Source organism: Homarus americanus, unplaced genomic scaffold, assembly GCF_018991925.1.
Source record: "Homarus americanus isolate GMGI-L3 unplaced genomic scaffold, GMGI_Hamer_2.0 scaffold23598, whole genome shotgun sequence".
In the NCBI taxonomy this organism is placed as follows: Eukaryota; Metazoa; Arthropoda; class Malacostraca; order Decapoda; family Nephropidae; genus Homarus; species Homarus americanus.
In genome coordinates this window covers 569,438-590,737 of record NW_024731054.1, presented here as the reverse complement: position 1 = coordinate 590,737, position 21,300 = coordinate 569,438, and the positions used below count along the sequence as shown (strand labels likewise).

At 36.9% G+C, this 21,300-nt stretch overlaps 1 protein-coding gene across 1 annotated transcript in view; it reads right to left on the bottom strand.

Annotated features, from left to right (window-relative positions):
• Window positions 1-8,969: 8,969 nt before the first annotated feature.
• LOC121867459 (short transient receptor potential channel 4-associated protein-like) overlaps window positions 8,970-21,300 on the bottom strand; it is a 33,234-nt gene continuing 20,903 nt past the window's right edge. The window contains exons 12-16 of the mRNA XM_042367370.1: window positions 19,567-19,657; window positions 18,661-18,807; window positions 17,520-17,735; window positions 14,626-14,820; window positions 8,970-11,727 (exon numbers count right to left, since the gene is read on the bottom strand). Of these exons, the coding sequence (XP_042223304.1) occupies window positions 11,599-11,727; window positions 14,626-14,820; window positions 17,520-17,735; window positions 18,661-18,807; window positions 19,567-19,657 (778 nt within the window). The 3' untranslated portion in view covers window positions 8,970-11,598. The remainder of the gene's footprint in view (window positions 11,728-14,625; window positions 14,821-17,519; window positions 17,736-18,660; window positions 18,808-19,566; window positions 19,658-21,300) is intronic.

The following is a 21,300-nucleotide window of genomic DNA, read 5'->3' as shown; positions in this document are numbered from 1 at the left end:
GTTTGTTACAACTTCACCATTACAAATACAAGTAATTGAAAACTGTAATGCACACCAGTGTCCATCAAATCTTAAATGTGGTTTTTACATGTCTAGGTCACACCAGAGCATAAAAAAATTGTGAAGAGCACCATATATGGCAGTAGATACATCAGTAACATACAATCATGTTCACTATTACAGAGTGGTGTGCTACAACATCTGAACATGAAAATAATTTTTGGGTTCACTTCAATTCAGTGTTATAAATATAAACTTCATTTCTTGAACAATGACTATTTTGTATCTTATTCTCAATTAAACAAAACGTAGAGAGCATTGCTAGCTTCTGTGGCTGAATTTATCATAAAACTTTTAATTACCTACACTCAAGGCAATAACAGTGTATCATGGTCAGATGTTATAAAGAAATATTCATTAAGTTTATGAAAGATCACATCAAATCTTACATACAACTACTGTCCTGTACTTAGTTCAGAGGGTCTCACCTTGCACCACTGCAACCTCCACCAGAAATGAATCCTGGATTTTATTTGGGAAGGAAACCATTTCTTAATTTCATAGTCATAATGAAATATTGAAAACTACTGTAAATATTTGTGCATGTCAATCACTTGAATACATGTAAATGCTTAAATTGAACATTTTCACTTAGAAATGTGTACTGTATGTTACACTTCTTACACCCAAATATGATTAACAAATAAAACAAAATATGCATGCATGGTTCATATTAACTTAAATAATATACAGTACTGTACTTATTTCAATAGTAACAAGATACAGAACACCATTTCTAGGTAATTCTGATATTGATAATATTTAACGATTCAGTATAATGAACATATACGAATACAATATAGTGTATACCCGGACAACTCATGTGAATGCAAAACCTGTATAATATACATTTAACTCATGATAACAAGAACATAGATGATACATCTACATAATGAGTCAAGGATTTATTTACCAAATATCCACAGGTTCCCATACTTAACTAAAACCATTTAAAATTAAAAATGGGTGAAGGGTTCAAGGTTCTCCCATATTCACCATGTGTAAAAATGAGGAATAAATTTGTATTACCTACAATACAAGAAAACAGTTCTCAAGTATTTCATCGTGTAACTATCACTCCTGATCAGGACTAAAGGCAAAAGTTTGTCATAATTAGATGCATATCTTTCATTAATTACAACAAATCACCTGTCTTCATGGCAATTTGTGGGCTGCTGCTATAAGTGAATAAAGTGTTTCTATATTCATGATTTACTATACTGCAATATGAAAACTGATACAAAAAATATTACATGTTAAGGTTCAAGAATTACTGCACTATTCAACAGAAATTATGAGAATATTACTACCATGTATTATACAAGTCAAATTTGAAGCTTTCACACTGCTGGAACTGATAAGATAATACTGTACTGTACTGTGTGTAGAGGTACAGTGCATTCTTCTCATACAGTTACATGTACAGGTCTTCTCTTGGGGGATCTCCAGTGGTCTAGATGGTCAGTACCACTAAGTCCCCAGTAGTCTAGGTGGTCAGTGCCACTAAGTCCCCAGTGGTTTAGGTGATCAGTGCCCCAGGTTGTCACCACCTCAAGATGGCCATGTCATCAGTGCCCCCAAGTATTAAAGGTTCTAATATACCTTTACTAAATATTTCCCCAATTGACAGATATTAAATATGATTTCTACAGACATTGTCACTTCAAGTCAGTACTGTACTGTACTGTACTCTGTCTACGGTATTTCTACAAAACAGAGATCAACTAAAATCTTAACTACAATTAAAAATTCATTAAGATTTTTTTAACCTAATGACAATATTTTACAGAGGATGATAACACATGGGTGAATAAAACATATGTATATACAGTCTAACATGCTGATCCAAAATATTTAGTTACACTAACATCTTTGGGTTTGTGAATTTCATAATAATAAACTAGTAATTTTATCACTCATCGAGTATTAATGAATATGTGGCTGGCTGTAAAAGGTGTAAGAGTTACTTGTTAAAATAATGTACCAATAAACCACAAATAACTTAGTTATAAACTGTCACAAAAGCCAATGATAATAGTAAAGAATCACACAGCTGCCATCTCTAAATCCTCATATGAATAGCAGATTCTAATATACAGTACAGTAACTTTTACAATTACCTGTGCACTGACAAAAACTATGAGTCGAGGAGGTAGAATATTTATACAGTGGGACCCCGCTTAGTGTGACCCCGTACTACACAGATTCTCCACAGTGTAAAAATAAGTCAAGTTAAATTTTTAATTAATTTATTACCAAAAATATCTAAATTGCTAATACTGTAATAAATTTATATGCATGTAAAATTATCACAAGCTTTCCTATCTACTCTCTCAACTTGTTCACAGAGGATATATGAGAGCAGCCAATCACAGCATGCCTTACTGATGAGTTTCCTAAGAGCCAATCAGTGCACATCATTGGTTTTTGAGTGGGTTGAGTTTGCTTACATGTTCTCTCTACTGCACACTGCATATCATCCTTGATATCCTAATCAAATTTCACATCAAAATAACACTTATTTCTGTGAAAATATGCTCCAAAATATCCAGCATGTGTTAGTAATGAAGGTGAGAAAACACAAAAAAAAAGAATTATCTTAGAAGTGAATTTTAAAAAGTAAAATAGAACGGGCATCGGCATCTTGGTAGTCGGGCACAATTTTGATCTTCGTTAACCTTCAGAGAGAACAATCGCAAAGAATAAAGACAAAATACGAACAACGGTCGAGACCACTAATATATTCATTGTGTTTAATATTATGTATGTGTACAGTAGATTATGATGTTCCATACACTTAGGGGTATTTAAGGTAAAATACATAGGAATTATGCATGTCTGAGGTCACGTGGCAAGTGTCGGAAAATAGTGCAAATTTTTACCCAGAGCGAGTAACCTCAGGCATTACTTTATGTATAGCTTCAATAAATAATATACATTGTGTTTTGATTAAGAGATTTTCATTGTGAGAGCTCAGGATAAATTTCTAAAACAACTAACAAAACCACACCAATTTGCGACATGTCCACAAGAGTGATCGGCTATTGGTCATCACTCATGACCGGTTAACCATACAGCTGGCTTACACAGCTAATGAATCTCTAAATAATTTGTCCCAACTATTTCTGAAAGGCGTCCTGTCAAGTTTGAATACAATACATATATACCAGTGCTACTTGAAAGAGATGAAGTGGTGGAAATTGATCCCATGGAATAATTTTAAGTTGTATTATACTAATACAGTACACCATCACAAAGTGTCTGGAAAGTTTGTAGAGCCCACTGTTATAGCAAAGCAATCTAGAAATATTCAATATCCTGTCCTGGTAATTGAAAGCAAGTGAGTCAGAAACTATAATCTGTTCATTCAAACCTTGCAACCGAGGATTAGGGTCAATTTGCAGCAAAGCAGATGACTGGCTGGCAGACGGACAGGTAAAAAACACTACAGTTCTTTAGTATTTAATTCACTAATATATTCTGATAATTGCCACACTTGGGGAAGCAGAAATTAGAAGAAAAAAATTTACCCTTAGAATGTGCTGGGACACTAAATGTAATGCAACAGTGAGTATTACTCTTCAATACTGAGACCTGAAATTACTCACATTAAGAGCACAGATTATGTGAATGTTCTTCCGAGGATTATGTGAATGTTCTTCATGATATTAACATTATTCTATACCTTGGTCTTTATGTGACATTCCTTGATATTGTTATTCAAGCACAGTATTATCAGCTTGATAGAGACAGTAACTTAACAACAGAAGAAGTATATTCAGTAAACCCTTGACTTACGCAAACTATCCGTGAGATTTCTAAACTGTACAATGCAACACATAACCTAAGACCAAAACTATGAAATATGCAACCTCCATTCCACATAAAATGAACACTGGCGCTATATTTATAAAAATCTTGAACTCAGAGAATAAGAAAAAAAAAAGATTCATTGCCTAATTCTGAAAAGGCTGGCCAATGGGGTGGGTTCAGAGTCACATTAGTACCTCACAAAGCGTATTAGTGATGTGTGTGTGTGTAGTACTGGATCACATTGACCTTAACTATTAAGATAATGAGTTCAAAACAGGTCAAGAAACCTTCCTAGCCTGGGAACTAACAGGAAGCTTTATCACACCAATGAAAAGAAATTCAAACCAGTTAAAAGCAGAGGCTAATGCAAGCCAGGTTAGCAAGAGCATCAACACAGCTGACAGGTGAATATGTACAGCATCCCCCTGTTTATATCACTCATGTATGTGTGTTTACCATGTGCAATACAGTACTGTAGTGTGTGAAGCTGAATGACTCATCAATTATTCAACATTTAAGTGTATTTCTTTGAAAAACTTTATTCTGATGAGTAGTAACTAAGGTCCTAAGCTCCTTTTCTTTATATCCCAACAAAGTTAATATTCATTTGTGCAAATTTTATATAAATAAATTTTTCCAAGAACATAACCCTCACATAAAATAAGGGATGCCTGTACATAATGTTTAAGGTGAAATCTCATCATTCAAAGTTTATATGTTTCAAACCAATTCACCAAGATGGGAATTCCAAGTAACTCTTGATAATCTGACCTTTTATTGAGCTAGGCCAAAGGGACTGAAATCCCTCATGTGCCTCCTCCACCCTGCATACAAAGCCTGGAGTGTGGCCATGACTTTTTGTGCTGAAATACTGAACAATGCATGGGTGGTCGGAGGTGTACTAGGTGTTGCCTACTCTTCCCATTAAGGTCTTAAAAGGCCCATAAAATCCTTGCCAAACATCCCTCACTGCCCAACTCCTCTTCTGCCCTCCATCCCCTCAGCTTGATAGCAATTGTATCTGACAACATTTACAATGCACTGTGCCTGTTATCTTTTCTATTTAAATAAATGTTAACAGCATACACTATGGGTTAATTTCTTTTTAACTCAATATATACAGTGGAAGATGATGACATCAGTGAGCGGCGAGGTGTTAGAGAACAACAAGAGCAGAAACTGACACATGCTGATGTGAAGGAAGTCATCGAGTTAGCTGAGAGAATGAAGCTCATCCTTGTCAAAGACCCAGTCAATCATCGCTACAAAGTGTCTAATAACCATCTGTTGAAATGCCAGGAGCCCCATGTTCAGCTGTATCATGACCACATCAATGCTAACTGTCAACAAAACATCACCGAGTTCTTCACCCGCCAACCACCACAGCCAGCCCAAGTCAGTGATAGTGAGGATGTGGACTTCGAGGGGTTTGACGAGGAGGCCCTGCTTGTCTCTGTGGTGGATAGAGAGACAGGTGAGGGCCAATAATCTGCCCCTTTGCCTCAGAACCAACACCCCAACCCCGTGTGCCCAGCCATCTCTTCTACTAACGTAAGTGTTAAAAAAACAAATATTATTGATATTTCTCTTATACAGAATATTAATTGTATATGCATACCATCATAAAATTAATATGTTATTTTTACTATAATGTACATGGTATTGTGTCGGCGATAGCCCAAAAAAAGGGTAGTCTGGCGGTCGGCCCAGTCTCTATCTCAATTAATCCCATAGGTTCTGTTATTTTATTTACACGTTTCGCTTTATACAAGAACCTCCATGGGTTTAATTAACCGGGTAAAACCAGATGTACCACCTATTTTACAAGGATATTTTGTGGAATTTTTTTTTAGTAAGTTTCGTCATACAGTTATTGAAAGTAATTTTAAAGTTGTTTTGTAGGGGAAAACATATGAATTTTGTGCATGTACAGTATATACAATATATACCAGAATCAAGTAGGAAATCATTTATACTAGTAACATTTACTAACCCAACTCTACCTCTGATAAGAGCAGCTGTGTGACTTGTTTATATTTTGGTCAAGAGGATTACCGACAGGATGTAAAACTCGTATTTTTAGCCGTGATGTTTTGTGTTGCCGCGATCTACCACCAGGGTGTAGCACCATCGCTATTGTTTTGGCGTCATCGACTCATTGCAAATGGCTGACTGGCGGCTGAACTTTCTGTTAACATTTCTTTAATCTTTCTAGGGGTATTTTTCATTTAAATAATAAACAAATGTTTCTTAAAGGTTACACAGTCTTTAAATAATGTAAGACATGTACTGTATCTGGTGTGGGTTACGTCTGCTAGTGAAAGAGGTACAGTGAGATGCGAGCTTCCCTCTGCCGTTAAGCCATTATTTACGTCTTCAGCAAATTTGCCGCAGGTTTGTAATAGATTGTGATAATTTGGCCTCCCATCTGTAATACGGGTGCATTAGACGCAGGGTAATTTCTTTAAAAAAATGCGTCTCACAAGCCGGCAAATACAGTAAACATACTATACTTATACTCCGTACTCATTCATCTTGAAAAATTAACCCTCAATTACCGGCTGAAGACCCCCCCCCACCACTACATGCAAAAATGGAACACAAAGAACATGAAACTTCCAAAGACGATGACCACTCTCCAAACAACTAACTTCCACCAATGATGACTGCTGTTTCTACAGTTAGCTTCCACTAATAATGGCCACCATCACCACAGCTAACTTCCACCAATGATGACTGCTGTTTCTACAGATAGTTTCCACTGATGATGACCACCGTCCCTACAGCTAACTTCCACTCATGATGGCCACCATCCCTACAGCTAACTTCCACTGATGATGGCCACCATCCTACAGCTAACTTCCACTAATGATGATGGCCACCATCCCTACAGCTAACTTCCACTAATGATGACCACCATCTCTACAGCTAACTTCCACTAATGATGACCACCATCCCTACAGCTAACGTCCACTAATGATGGCCACCGTCTCTACAGCTGACTTCCACCAATGATGACCACCGTCTCTACAGCCAACTTCCAATAAATGATGACTGCTGTTTCTACAGATAGTTTCCACTGATGATGACCACCGTCCCTTACAGCTAACTTCCACCTAATGATGACCACCGCCCCACAGCTAATCTCCACTAATGATGGCTACTCATCCTCACAGCTAATCTCCACTAATGATGACCACCGCCCCTACAGCTAATCTCCACTAATGATGGCCACCATCCCACAGCTATTTCCATTGATGACCACCGCCCCTACAGCTAACTTCACTAAATGATGGCCACCATCCCTACAGCTAACTTCCACTAATGATGACCACCGTCTCCACAGCTAATCTCACACGATGGCCACCATCCTCACAGCTAACTTCCACTAATGATGACCACCGCCCCTACAGCCAACTTTCTTCACTAATGATGACCACCGTCCCCACAGCTAATCTCTGACTAATGATGGCCACCATCCTTACAGCTAATCCTCCACTAATGATGCTTAATCTCACCATCCCTACAGCTAACTTCCACTAATGATGGCCACCATCCCTACAGCCAACTTCCACTAATGATGACCACCACCGCCCCAGCTAATCTCTGATTGATGATGGCCACCATCCCTACAGAGTTAACTTCCATTGATGATGACCACCGCCCCACACACTCCATCTAATGATGGCCACCATCCTCGTTGCGCCAACTTTCACTAATGATGACCACTGTCCCTACAGCTAACTTCCACTAATGATGACCACCGTCTCCCCACAGCCAACTTCCACTAATGATGACCACCTCCCAACAGCTAACTTCCACTAATGATGACCACCAACCCAGCTAACTTCCATCGATGATGGCCACCATCCCTACAGCTAACTTCCATTGATGATGACCACCGCCCCTACAGCTAACTTCCACTAATGATGGCCACCATCCCTACAGCTAGTCTCACCACGATGACCGCCCCCTACAGCCAACTTTCACTAATGATGACCACTGTCCCCTACAGCTAACTTCCACTAATGATGGCCACCATCCTACAGCTAACTTCCACTAATGATGACCACCATCCCTAAGAAGCAATTTCCACTAATGATGGCCACCATCCTTACAGCTAACTTCCACTAATGATGACCACCATCCCTACAGCTAACTTCCACTAATGATGACCACCGTCCCTACAGCTAACTTCACTAATGATGGCCACCATCCCTACAGCTAACTTCCACTAATGATGACCACCGCCCCTACAGCCAATCCTCACTAATGATGACCACCGTCCCTACAGCTAACTTCTGACTAATGATGGCCACCATCCTTACAGCTAACTTCCACTAATGATGACCACCATCCCCATATTAACTTCTGACTAATGACGGCCACCATCCCTACAGCTAACTTCCACTACTGATGACCACCGCCCTACAGCTAATCTCTGACTGATGATGGCCACCATCCCACAGCTAACTTCCATTGATGATGACCACCGGGCCCCTACAGCTAACTTCCACTAATGATGGCCACCATCCTACAGCCAACTTCACTAATGATGACCACCGCCCCTACAGCTAACTTCCACTAATGATGACCACTGTCCCTACAGCCAACTTCCACTAATGATGACCACCATTCCCTACAGCCAACTTCCACTAATGATGACCACCGTCCCTACAGCCAACTTCCACTAATGATGACCACCGTCCCTACAGCCAACTTCCACTAATGATGACCGCCGTCCCTACAGCCAACTTCCACTAATGATGACCACCGTCCCTACAGCCAACTTCCACTAATGATGACCACCGTCCCTACAGCCAACTTCCACTAATGATGACCACCGTCCCTACAGCCAACTTCCACTAATGATGACCACCGTCCCTACAGCCAACTTCCACTAATGATGACCACCGTCCCTACAGCCAACTTCCACTAATGATGACCGCCGTCCCTACAGCCAACTTCCACTAATGATGACCACCGTCCCTACAGCCAACTTCCACTAATGATGACCACCGTCCCTACAGCCAACTTCCACTAATGATGACCGCCGTCCCTACAGCCAACTTCCACTAATGATGACCACCGTCCCTACAGCCAACTTCCACTAATGATGACCACCGTCCCTACAGCCAACTTCCACTAATGATGACCACCGTCCCTACAGCCAACTTCCACAGACCATACCTGCTGTTTAAGGGTTAATGTATCCTAATTGTGCCTCGACTCTGATATACTGATTCCCTTTATCAAAATTATGTTCAAGGTATTATTTAAATGAATTAAAATATATAAATACAGGTACTCCTCGACTTCTGACCACCTGGACATACGACCGCCGCAGTCATTTAAAATATTTTTCAAATTAAGTATTTTCTAGTTCTCGTGGTGCTTAGAAGAAAAAGAGACACCCATTTTAGATTTTCTATGTATTATTTTCGCATTTTCGACTTACGACCTGGTCGTCGGTCCCTAACCCTGTCGTAGGTCGAGGACTGATTATAATTAATTTTAGAACAACAACATGGAAAATAGGAGAGAATATTCTCTTTTAAGTTATATAATCCAGTTCCAAAATTGGAATGTTTTCAGTTTACCGTTAGCTTTGTTTTCCTTTACTTTTACTACAGCTCCATAAAGGCATATTAAATAATGTTTTTTAATACCCGACACACGACATTATGAAATCCTCGACAAGCCATTTTTTCCCTGGAGCCAAGTCAGTCACGCTCTATCAAGTACTAAACTATAAATGTATCCTCGTTACCTGAATGGGTTAGGCTTCTTGAAAACAATTTGGATATAAAATTTCCCGATAGTAAATAACAACAAATTAACAAATTAGGGTTCAGTTCACCAACAATAAACCCCCAATATTAAACCTAAAAAAATAAAGTAAAAAATAAATAGCATAACTACTGTACAAGAAAAACCGTCATCAGAGCTAAAATGGTGAAATTGGTTCACAAACAACAAAAAACCTGCTAAACTACTGTAATTTATGTACCTAAACACTGAACAGTAATTGTTTAACTAAATATATGTACTGGAAAGGTGGTACATTACCTTATTGGAGGGCGGTCATGGTTCACCACAGGAGTTATTTGAATTTTCGATCGGACCATCTTTCGGATAAGCGAGGATCGCTTTCAGAGTGAAAAAGAGGTGCAAGAATAAAATTTTCAGACAGCGAACATTGAGATAACAAGGGTTACCTGAATTAGGAATAATTTTAAAGTAGATAAATACAGCATTCTACTGTAATATACTTTGGACTTGTAAAACTCTCCTTCAGCATTAGGTGTCTCGTGTACAAATTACAACAGCCTATAATAATAAAAGTTACTGTTAAGTATACTGAGAGTCCAAAATGTCTTTACCCAATGAAAAATACAGTTACCACTATATTTCTCTATGTAGAGTTAGGAAAATGAAGAAGTGTTTGGTGTATTGTATGTGCATGTGCTGTATATGTATTCAAATTGTGCCATTCAATTCTTTTGAGTTACAAATCAAGAAAATACACAGAGTCAGCTGCATCACTACAAGTGGTAGACAAAGAATAACATAATTTTTGCTAATTAAGACAAATCAAGTTGATAACAGCCCTTTATGCCTGTGTGCCACAATTTTACCTGCTTCTTGAATTACTGACCCAGCTTAAACAAACACTTGTGTCCTGGCTAGGATAAGATCTCGGTTCAATATTCAAGACAAGAGAAAAGATGTGATAAAAGTGACAAAAATATTTAAAACATTTTTGGGGAAGACTACAAGTCCTTCCTCACTGCAGAATTAAAGGAGTACAATCAAGCAATTATAGTTTATGTATATTCCTTGTTTCAGGACAAGCAGGTAACGACTCAAAAGGATTATGGTCATTAGCTTCTGAGTTGCTATCATTAGGAGTACTGTACTGGAGAAAGAACAAATTGCTTGTCTTGTATCTAAGAGTTAAGAAGTTGATAAGGATAGTGTTTACATCCCCATCTATCTTCCCATTGGTCAAAATTTAGTTGTACTTGGACAACTGAACCACAGCACTACTAAAGTGTTTTGTGGGAAGAAGAAATCACTTCTTACGGTCTGTTGCACAAGACTGCAACGATACACTTCATTTCCATATAAATATATTAATATATTACATTTCAGACAGACTATTTACTCTCATACCAGCTTTTATCTGAAGAGGATCACATTTTCTCAGAAGTTGGGATGGCATTCACTGTACACATTCACATTCATGACGACTGAGAGTGGAAAAGTTGATAAAAGTTCTGTCTTGTAGCAAATATATTCCACAATCAAAATTCAAGTCTCTAAACTGTAACCTAGTCCTTCCTTGAATATCACGACTAGATATCATGGATACATACATATTACTCCCTGTGTGCTATGTGGCTTTATCTTTACCTCTAAAGATGGTGAAAATACTGCATTGCTACTACCAATGGTAAAATAATGTAGCTCCCAGTATACTGCATATAATGTTCCGGTATATTGGGAAACATGTCACCATTATTTCGAGGCAAATAGGACATAAAGCTACAATTTTGTACTAAAACTGCAAAAATCCGCATATCGCGTAAGCTGTTGTCCTTCTGTTTGATGCCATTTGCATGTACGTACACAGTTAAGATGAAAAAATAATACTTTTTATATAGTGTAACTTATCATCCACATCTGCATTGTCTCCTCTACAGCGGCTAACTGTGTCGTCAACTAGCTGGTGCGGGAGAGGCTCAGGTCCTCAGGGGAGAAGTAATGGAAGATGCAGTCTGGGGAGAGTTTGTTCTCAGCCACCAGCGTTGCCACAGTTTCCCGCCAGAAGTCGAAAGAGATGCCAGAACTCTGTGGGAAAAGGTGGGATCAAATTCTCCAACAAACTTTCCCTGGTGAAGCTACTATGAGGTTTAACAACAGTATTTAATGGAACAAATGAAAGAAAAAGTTATCAATAATACTAATCTTTTAGATCTTTATATAGACTTCATCAAGAAAGGAATGAAGGATGTAACTACAGGAGCCCCCCCAAAATTTGCGGGGGTTAGGTTCTCAAAATGGCCGTGAATAACATTTGCTGACGGTGGGTACATTTTTACTTGTATACAAAGAAATGCATATTCCCTTTATGTGTTTGCCCTTAGGAAAATTCTTTCTTTTACCTGTATTGTAAATATGTGTGTGTGTAGACACACTCACACAAAACACATACAAATAAATAAAAATGGGAAAATCCTCTCACAAATAATCAGAAACAAATTTATTTAAAATGTGACAGTGTACCCTCAAGTCCGTGATCTATTAATAAAGTACTGTAATAGAACACGGACTTGAGGGTAGACCGTCACATTTTCAATGAATTTGTTTCTAATTATTTGAGAGTATTTTCCGATTTTTATTTATTTGTATGTGTGTGTGTATGTGTCTACACACACACATATATACAATACAGGTAAAGAAAATGATGGCAACTTTAAAACTACCCACTGACATTCTTGGGTACATCCAGGGTGTCATCAGTGAATAATAGAGAACCGCGAAATAAAATTCCACGAACTTGGGGGGCATACTGTACTGTACACTACAATGTATGAAATTCACTGATAAGGGAACCATGTCCATGAATGAAAGATGGCATCTAATTTCAATGTTAATTAGTTTTAAAAAAATATCCTTACTAATCAATTCCAACACAGTGCAGTATAACAAAAATCAGTGGCTTTTAGTTTGGTAAAACTGCTGCCATAATACCAAAAATGGGGGGGTTGGGATCAAACATCCACATTTGAAAACTAATAATCCCTTCACATTCACATTTTGGGAAACCATAACTTTCATTCCTGGCATAAATATTTTATCAGTTCTCTTCAGACAAGGCTCCAAAAAATTTAAAAATAATGAGGTAAATCCAAACTTATTTCAATCCACTAATACCTTTACATCCACATTTTAAACACAAATGATCCTCATCCCTTACCTGCATTTCATAAAAATTCAACAACCAGGATTCACAAAAGTTTTTTTGAAAAATAATAAAATCTGTCAAAAATCCAAAGATAAATACAAATTTTTGGAAAGTGGATATTATAAGTTCACTTATTACACAACAGCTTAATATTTTTTTTTTATTCTTGTAAATACTTTCACACCATTTTGTGTACAGTACAATGCAGAGCTGGTGCACAAAGGGTAAGACAAAATCTGTATATGATATCAAAGTAACAAGTGTGTACAGTCAGCAAAAAAAGTTGACAAACAGCTGGGCATGACAGATTTCAGAATGAGGACTATGATTCTTGTCATCTCAGAATGGATAGCATGCCTGGTTGAGAAGTGACTCAATATTTCGTAATGCTACAGTAATACATGTTCATCTTTATAGTATTTACAGGTGAACAGTAGAATTTTTATTTCCAATTAAACTTCCTTAGAAAACAATGTCAAATTTCTCATGTGTTTTGTCATATTGTATGATGCTTCGAGCATTCGAGAACTTTTTTGCCGACTGTACCAGTAGCTAGTAAGCAGCTACCAAACAGGGAGGTACTACCGCCTGGGAAGATATTGGAAGCATAATGTATAATGGTAGACCCTGCTGCCATATGTGACCAAGTCCCAGGTTGCTGATCTCACTGTCTGCCTCGTTTACACACAGTTACAGGGTTTCATTTGTTTCTCTTACTTTGACATCATAACATACATTCAGTACATCGTTTCTTACTATTGATTTTATTTTTATTTTTTATTTCTTATATTTTATTATAATTTATTTTTAGTAGATTTTGCTAGTTATTATTATTAATATTATTATATTTTCGCCCCCCTAGGCCCTGATGTGGGTCATTGACCCGCCCCGGGTGGGCTAATCCCCGATAAAAAAAAAAAAAAAGCAATACAGGTATCCTTCTTTTTTTTTTTACAGGGATTAGCCCACCCGGGCACAAGTCACCCACATCGGGGCCTGGGGGCCGAAAATGTAATAGTAATAGTAATAGTAATAGTAATAGTAATAATAATAATAATAATAATAATAATAATAATAATAATAATAATAATAATAATAATAATAATAATAATAATTAAATAATAATAATAATAATAATAATAATAATAATAATAATAATAATAATAATAATAATCATAATAATAATTCAGATAAGTAAAATTTTTAATAAAAAATACAAATATAAAAATAATAATGATGATAATGATGATGATGATGATAATAATAATAATAATAATAATAATAATAACAAAAACAATAACAATAATAATAATAATAACTGCAATAATAATAAAGAACCATAAAGAAATACAAAAATTAAAAAAAGATCAAAAGTGAGACACAATATATGTATGTTGTGTTGTCAATAGTAAGAGAAACAATTGAGACCCTGCAATTGTGTGTAAATGAGGCAGAAAGTCAGATCAGCAACCTGGGATTTGGTCACAATTTTCGTGATGCCATATGGCACCAGGGTCTATCATTAGACAATACATTATGCTTCCAATATCTTCCCAAGCGGTAGTACCTCCCCATTTGGTAGCTGCCTACTACCTACTAAAGTTGGTAAGACTTTAGTAGTGGGACATTTAATCTAGTGTTGTTCTTTCATCTTATATTGAGACATTCATAGGAACTCTTCCTACTCACCCCAACACAGTATAAATTATGCTACAGAACGCAACATCCAAATACTGTAATGACAAATTTCCCAAGATATTTACAAGCAACTTATTACTCACCCTTTGTAATGTATTACAATCCTTATCCTTGTTATGGAGGTAGTGTGTCTGCCAAAAGCGAAGGAGGGAGCGGAGATTTGTCAGGAGATGTGGTTCGACATGACTACGGAGGCCCTCCAAATACAACGGCAATTCAGAATGCCGATGTGCCAACATCAGTATTACCAACGAAGTATTAAGACAACTTACATTTTCCTAAAAAATATAATCATATGTAATCTTTTTATATCTTGAATATTTGTAAAATATTAATGCACCTTAATGTTACCCTAGAAACATCAACTTACATACATGGCACAGTATGCAGTAGTATATTCTGGCTAACCAATGTTTTCTGTCTTGTTCTGTCTTGTACAGTATACAGGCAGATCCCTATTTATAAGAGGGTTACATTCATGAATAGCTTTTCATAAATATATTTTTGGTAGGTTTGTGAGAAAATATCCAAGATATGATGGTGGGAAGACAAATATTTTTTTCTTTATTTAGAGTGAAATAAATAGTTTCATTCATGTCATAATTATTTTTTCTGCTTATGTTACAGCAAAGCAATAATGATGCTAGTGTTGTACAAATCATGCAAAATAAAAAGTGCAGGGTAAATTGGCAGCAGAACAAAGATGACCAGATCTCATGAGAGTGGTCCCACATGACTTTTGTTGTGGTCACGGAAACTTAAAAACTTATTGCATTTCCGAGAGGCTAAATAAGAAATTATATTTTAGAAATTATCACCGCTGCAACTCTACCAGCTGCTGTGCCGTTACTTTATATTTTCTTAAACATGTTGTTTGCTTTTGTTTCCTTGATAACTATGTAAAAGTTCAACAATCTAACTTGCAATGCTTATATTCCTGGTTAACAGTTACAAATTTTTAAGAAAATTAACAGGAAAACATAAAAAAAAGAAATTAGCTGGCATCTCTACCAACAAACTGTAGCCTGACTAACTCAGTGCCTGTACAATGCATCAGTAAAGAGCGAGACACACACACACCCTTATTCTTGTACAAAGCATTACAACAAGGCTGTCACCCACCTTACTCATATTTAAATAAAATAAATCTTCAAAACTTACTGGTTTATATGTTCAGATAATAGGGCTTTAATGAACTTGCTTTATTAATTGATAAGAAATAGAGATTTAAACTGCATCTCAGCTAAGCAGTCAGCTTAAGGAATAATATATTTCGTACAGTACAGGTATTGGTAATTGTGAATACTGTACTGTATTTACATTTGAATAAATGTGATGAGTAACATATTCTATGCTACAAGCTTGTATGTTTTAGTGCAGTAGTTGCAGCTATAATAAGTGTTTGAACAAGTACAAAACAGATGCTATCAACAGATACATACAAAACTTACATGTTTTCAATGTCTTATAATTTGTGAGTTTTTACAACCAAAACCTATGAAACATCAACCAAACGAGAAAAAATATCTAATTCAACTACATTTGTTCCTAAAAAATGAAAAACATTGAGAATCTGCTAATCTAAGGTAATTTAACAAAATAAGGGAAAGTAAGATTTGTCAGCACTGACAAGGATGCCTCTGCTGCTTCAATTAGTATTTCCTAGATATTCCCTGCTACGTTAGCGCTAACTTTCATGGCAGTGTGCTTAATATACAGGTACCGGGAAATACAGTATTTGTAGATTTAATAACACAGGGAGTGTCAGAGAATAATGATATAAGCACGTAAAATAAGTGAGCAAACTGGTATAAAAAGCATTACAATAGCACATTTTCATAACTGTAACATTTATTTATTTTTTATAAATTTGGGGCTTTTGTTCATAAATCAAAATGTGGAACATTTTTGAGGAGTAACTGTGAATTTCATAAATAAAATCCTCATAAATTGGGGTCTGCTTGTACTGCAAAGAAAAATTACTACAAAACAAGGTAAAAACTAATATAAATCTTACACGAATTTTATCGCAGCATATTGTTTCACATACACTATACAGTAAGCAAATTACTCATACCATCAATATGCACGTCTCCTTATTCTATACTAAATAAAAAAATTACTTTATATTATCAGCAGAATAACTAGTGTGCTCAGACCTAAAAACCTATGTAATACAGTATAAACAATGAATTGACATGAAACAATGTGAATCAATCTGGAGGTTCAGGGTTCTTTTGCACCTTGTGGGTATAAATTATTAATATGAACAACTGTATGCTCTCTCTCTCTCTCTCTCTCTCTCTCTCTCTCTCTCTCTCTCTGTCTCTCTCTCTCTCTCTCTCTCTCTCTCTCTCTCTCTCTCTCTCTCTCTCTCTCTCTCTCTCTCTCTCTCTCTCTCTCTCTCTCTCTCTCTCTCTCTCTCTCTCTCTCTCTCTCTCTCTCTCTCTCTCTCTCTCTCTCTCTCTCTCTCTCTCTCTCTCTCTCTCTCTCTCTCTCTCTCTCTCTCTCTCTCTCTCTCTCTCTCTCTCTCTCTCTCTCTCTCTCTCTCTCTCTCTCTCTCTCTCTCTCTCTCTCTCTCTCTCTCTCTCTCTCTCTCTCTCTCTCTCTCTCTCTCTCTCTCTCTCTCTCTCTCTCTCTCTCTCTCTCTCTCTCTCTCTCTCTCTCTCTCTCTCTCTCTCTCTCTCTCTCTCTCTCTCTCTCTCTCTCTCTCTCTCTCTCTCTCTCTCTCTCTCTCTCTCTCTCTCTCTCTCTCTCTCTCTCTCTCTCTCTCTCTCTCTCTCTCTCTCTCTCTCTCTCTCTCTCTCTCTCTCTCTCTCTCTCTCTGTCTCTCTCTCTCTGTCTCTCTCTCTGTCTCTCTCTCTCTACACTTGGCTTGGCTTTTCCTTATTTTTGAAGCATCTGCATCCATTGACTTACTCCCACAAAATAGCTGGGGCAAGAGCATAGTACAGATAGAGAGACAATGAGTACTGACCTGGGTTAAGGTGTCTACACTTATGGTCTTGATGAGCTGCACCAAGAAATCTAGTCTTTGCTTGAACGTTGCCACATGTCTTAGTGTTCTTGAGTGAAAAGCAAATTCAATGGCTTTACCTTCCCTTGTGAAAAGATCATTTGACAAAACTAATGATCGAACCAACATGTTAGAATCGACTAAATTTTTCGTTACAAGACGGAACAATTTCTTTTCCTGAAAAAAAAAAAGTCACTATTAGTTTTCTTTACCTGATACACTGTCTCCTTCTCCACTTAAAAATAATGTGATGTTAAAGTTTGGATTTTGATGATACACACTGCCAAAAAATTTAATAATTTATTTTTACTGATCTGGTCAGGAAGCTTGGAGTTCTGTGTTATCATGCAAAAATATTCCCTGAATCGATCTTATACCAGTACAGTACATATAAAATACCAGTAACATGACTAGCCTGAAATGTGGACAACACTGAGCCACTCCTATATACATTGCTATTCATTTTTAAGTTCAGGCAGAGTCTATATATGATAACTGTCACTAAATGGAATTTTTGTACTGTACCCATATAAGTAAATTTCTAATTGTATTCAAAAAAATTTAATAAAGTTGCTGAATTTAGGCTATTTGTAGCACTTGTCCACCAAAAACACTGAAGCTTCTAAAGAATGGTGGATCCTTCTTGATTGTGTCAACAGGAAAGAAAGCAGGATTCATTTAATTTTGTATTGCAAATGACAAGGAAAAAATTAAGACCAATTGATCTTCCCCATTAACCCTCACATGGCAGGTTAACTCCATAAATTACTCCTGTACAATATGTGAAAAAAGTTGATACATCTGATGACACCAGGTACCATTAAAGTGCTAAGGACAAGAAGCATTAAAAACCTTTGTTGGCTATCCTTAATTAAATTACCTTATTGTTTACTCTTGTTGTATACCTGCCCTGTCTATGTACATTGGAAACTGTATACATCCAGAGTCGATGTACACAGTATATACCTATATTGTCTGTACACATGCCGAACTGTGTGTTATACCTGCATTGTCTATATACATGCCACACCAACTGTAAACGTGTATGATAATTTTACTGAATTAATATTACTTTTCTTATTAGACCTGATGTCCAACTTACTTTCGGCTCTGTAGAGATTATGTAGTCTAATCTGCGATAAGCTTCTACATTAAACTTGAGCAGTTCCCCAAGAAGGTCAAAGGTAGACTGTAATACCTCTTTCTGACTAGGTCCAGGATCACACTGTAGTAATGAGCCTGCTAAATGCTGAAAAATAAAACAATCACAGTTATGGAACAGATTCCTACCAGTGTGTCATTGCCTCTTCACAATTTCTTTCCAATGCATTAAAACTTTTATTCACAGTTGTTCTCTCTTCATCAAACTATAGTTATTAACTCACATACCTGTGTACTATAATAAAAATCCCATTACAGTAATATCTCTGTTAGCTGGAATCCCTCAAACCCGAAACTCTCCAAATGCCGGAATTGACATTTTCTAAGAAAATTGTTGCCAAAGCCGGAATTTTACGAAAAATTCCGGCTTTGGGAACGATTTTCCGAGGTTGCTTTTCCAGAAAATCCCAAGAAAATTCCGGAGATGGGGGATTTTTTTTTGGATTTGAGAGATGAATATCAGGCGCATTTTCTGGAAATTCCAAGATAAAGTTTCCGTTACCCAGAAAATTCCAGGGATGAGGAATTTTTTCCGGGTTCGAGAGATGATGTAATGGGCAATTTCTGGAACTTCAGAGAACATTTTTCCGTGACCCGGAAAATTCCGGAGATGAGTGGTTTTTTTCCCGGCTTTGAGAGAGTCGTCTTGTTACCTGGAATCTCTCATTCCCGGAAGTGCTCTGCACCAATTGTTCCAGCTAACAGAGATATTACTGTATACAGTACTGTATATGGAAACAGCAAGTTTATTTTTTAACTAGACAAGAACAGTTTCAGGAATTACAAGTTAACACAAAAAATTATCATAATGTATGGAAGGGAGATGCTGGAGTCACTTGGTACCTACCTTCAAGAGTCCTCTCCGAAGTAGGAACACCTGGTCAGCATAAGGATTAGCACTTCGAAGATAACTCTCAATAGCTCTTGAAAACCAGAACCTGCAAAAGGTCCAAAGACAGAAAAACTCGATGTTAAAGACAAACATTACATTACAGTACACCTTTGTAAGTAATATATAATAAGACAGTGATGCCACAGCAAGCTTTGAAGAATAAGTGCCTGTCTTTGGGTGGTTTAGGAAGAATATATTTGCATTAGTTTTTTCAACCCATAGATGGTCATTCAATGGAAAATAACATATGATCGTACAGTATACGATATATATATATATATACAAGAAAACCTCGATGAACAATGTCTTGTTCCGCAATATTCCACTTTAATGATGGTCATGAATTAAGACCATCATCGCTATATAAAAAAAAAATTCGCTTTAACAATATTCATCGAATATCAATTGGGTTGTACAGTACAGTGGTCCCTCGGTTAATGAACACAATTCGTTCCACAATCGTTCGTTAACAGAAAATTTTGTTAACCGAATCCATTGTTTCAATGGGATATTGGGTAATTGGTTCCAGCTCACAGAAAAGTACATACAAACTAAAAAAAAAAATCAGTAAAGTACACTTACTTTGAGGTGTGTATGTAGAAGGTTCCTGGTTGATGATGATGATGGGAATTAGAAGTGGGGGTGGAGGAGAAGGGAGAAGAGAAGGAAGTGGAGATGGAGGAGAAATCACTTTTCAGGGGACCCATGCTTGATGCAGTAATTTCACCAATAAAATTTTAAGTTCACTAGGTGTAATTCAAGATTATTTTATTTAAATCAACACTGCACTCTGCTATATATTATCAATATGTTAACTAAATTTCAGAATGACCAATAATTTCAATGTAAAAATGCAAATATATTCAAGACACCAACAAAATCGATGTTCACTCCACTGTCAACAAAGCCAAACTGACTCCTGGTGGCGGAGTCAAGCGGCTGATGGGCGCACAAAAAACTAGTTCCCTGTACTGCATATATTATCAATATGTAAACTAAATTTAAAAATTACTACCAATTTTAATATAAAAAATGCAAAAATATTAAAGAGCACAACTTTCTTGATATTTACTCCACTGGAAACGAATGTAAACATAAACAGATTACTGAATTGGCAGACTAGCCCATCAGCTGATGCTCACAACAAGACGTATTGTTCGTAAGGATTTTGTTAATCAAAGTTTTGTTAGTTAACCGAATTGAAGATCCTTATGGGAAGTAATTCGTTAACTGAAATTTCGTTAACCGAGGAATCACTATATATACTCAAATTAATCACCGTTTTGCAAGGATTCCAGCAATGCAAATTATTATTTTTTATGTAAAGTCAGTGACATTTTATAAGGAAACATTATTTAACCCTTTGCACCACGCACCTCTCGCTTCATCTGTCAGCCGAGGTAATATCTACCGTGCGCTGCCACACGGCCAACCAGCGCACTACAGCCCTTCGCCTGGTTCTTTGTCAATCACATCTGCCCGCCATCGCATTGCTCCACAATTATCGGACAGCATCGTTGGCTGTACTTATCATCAGTGTATTTTTTTCTTATACTAGTGAGGGGACAGCACTAACGTTTAGACTGAACTATGTTATGGTGACTGAAGTGATATTTTCTGTATTTTTGAGACTGTAAAGTACTTCGCCTCTGTTGTTGTGAAAATGATGTGAGCAGTGTTGGTCTCTAT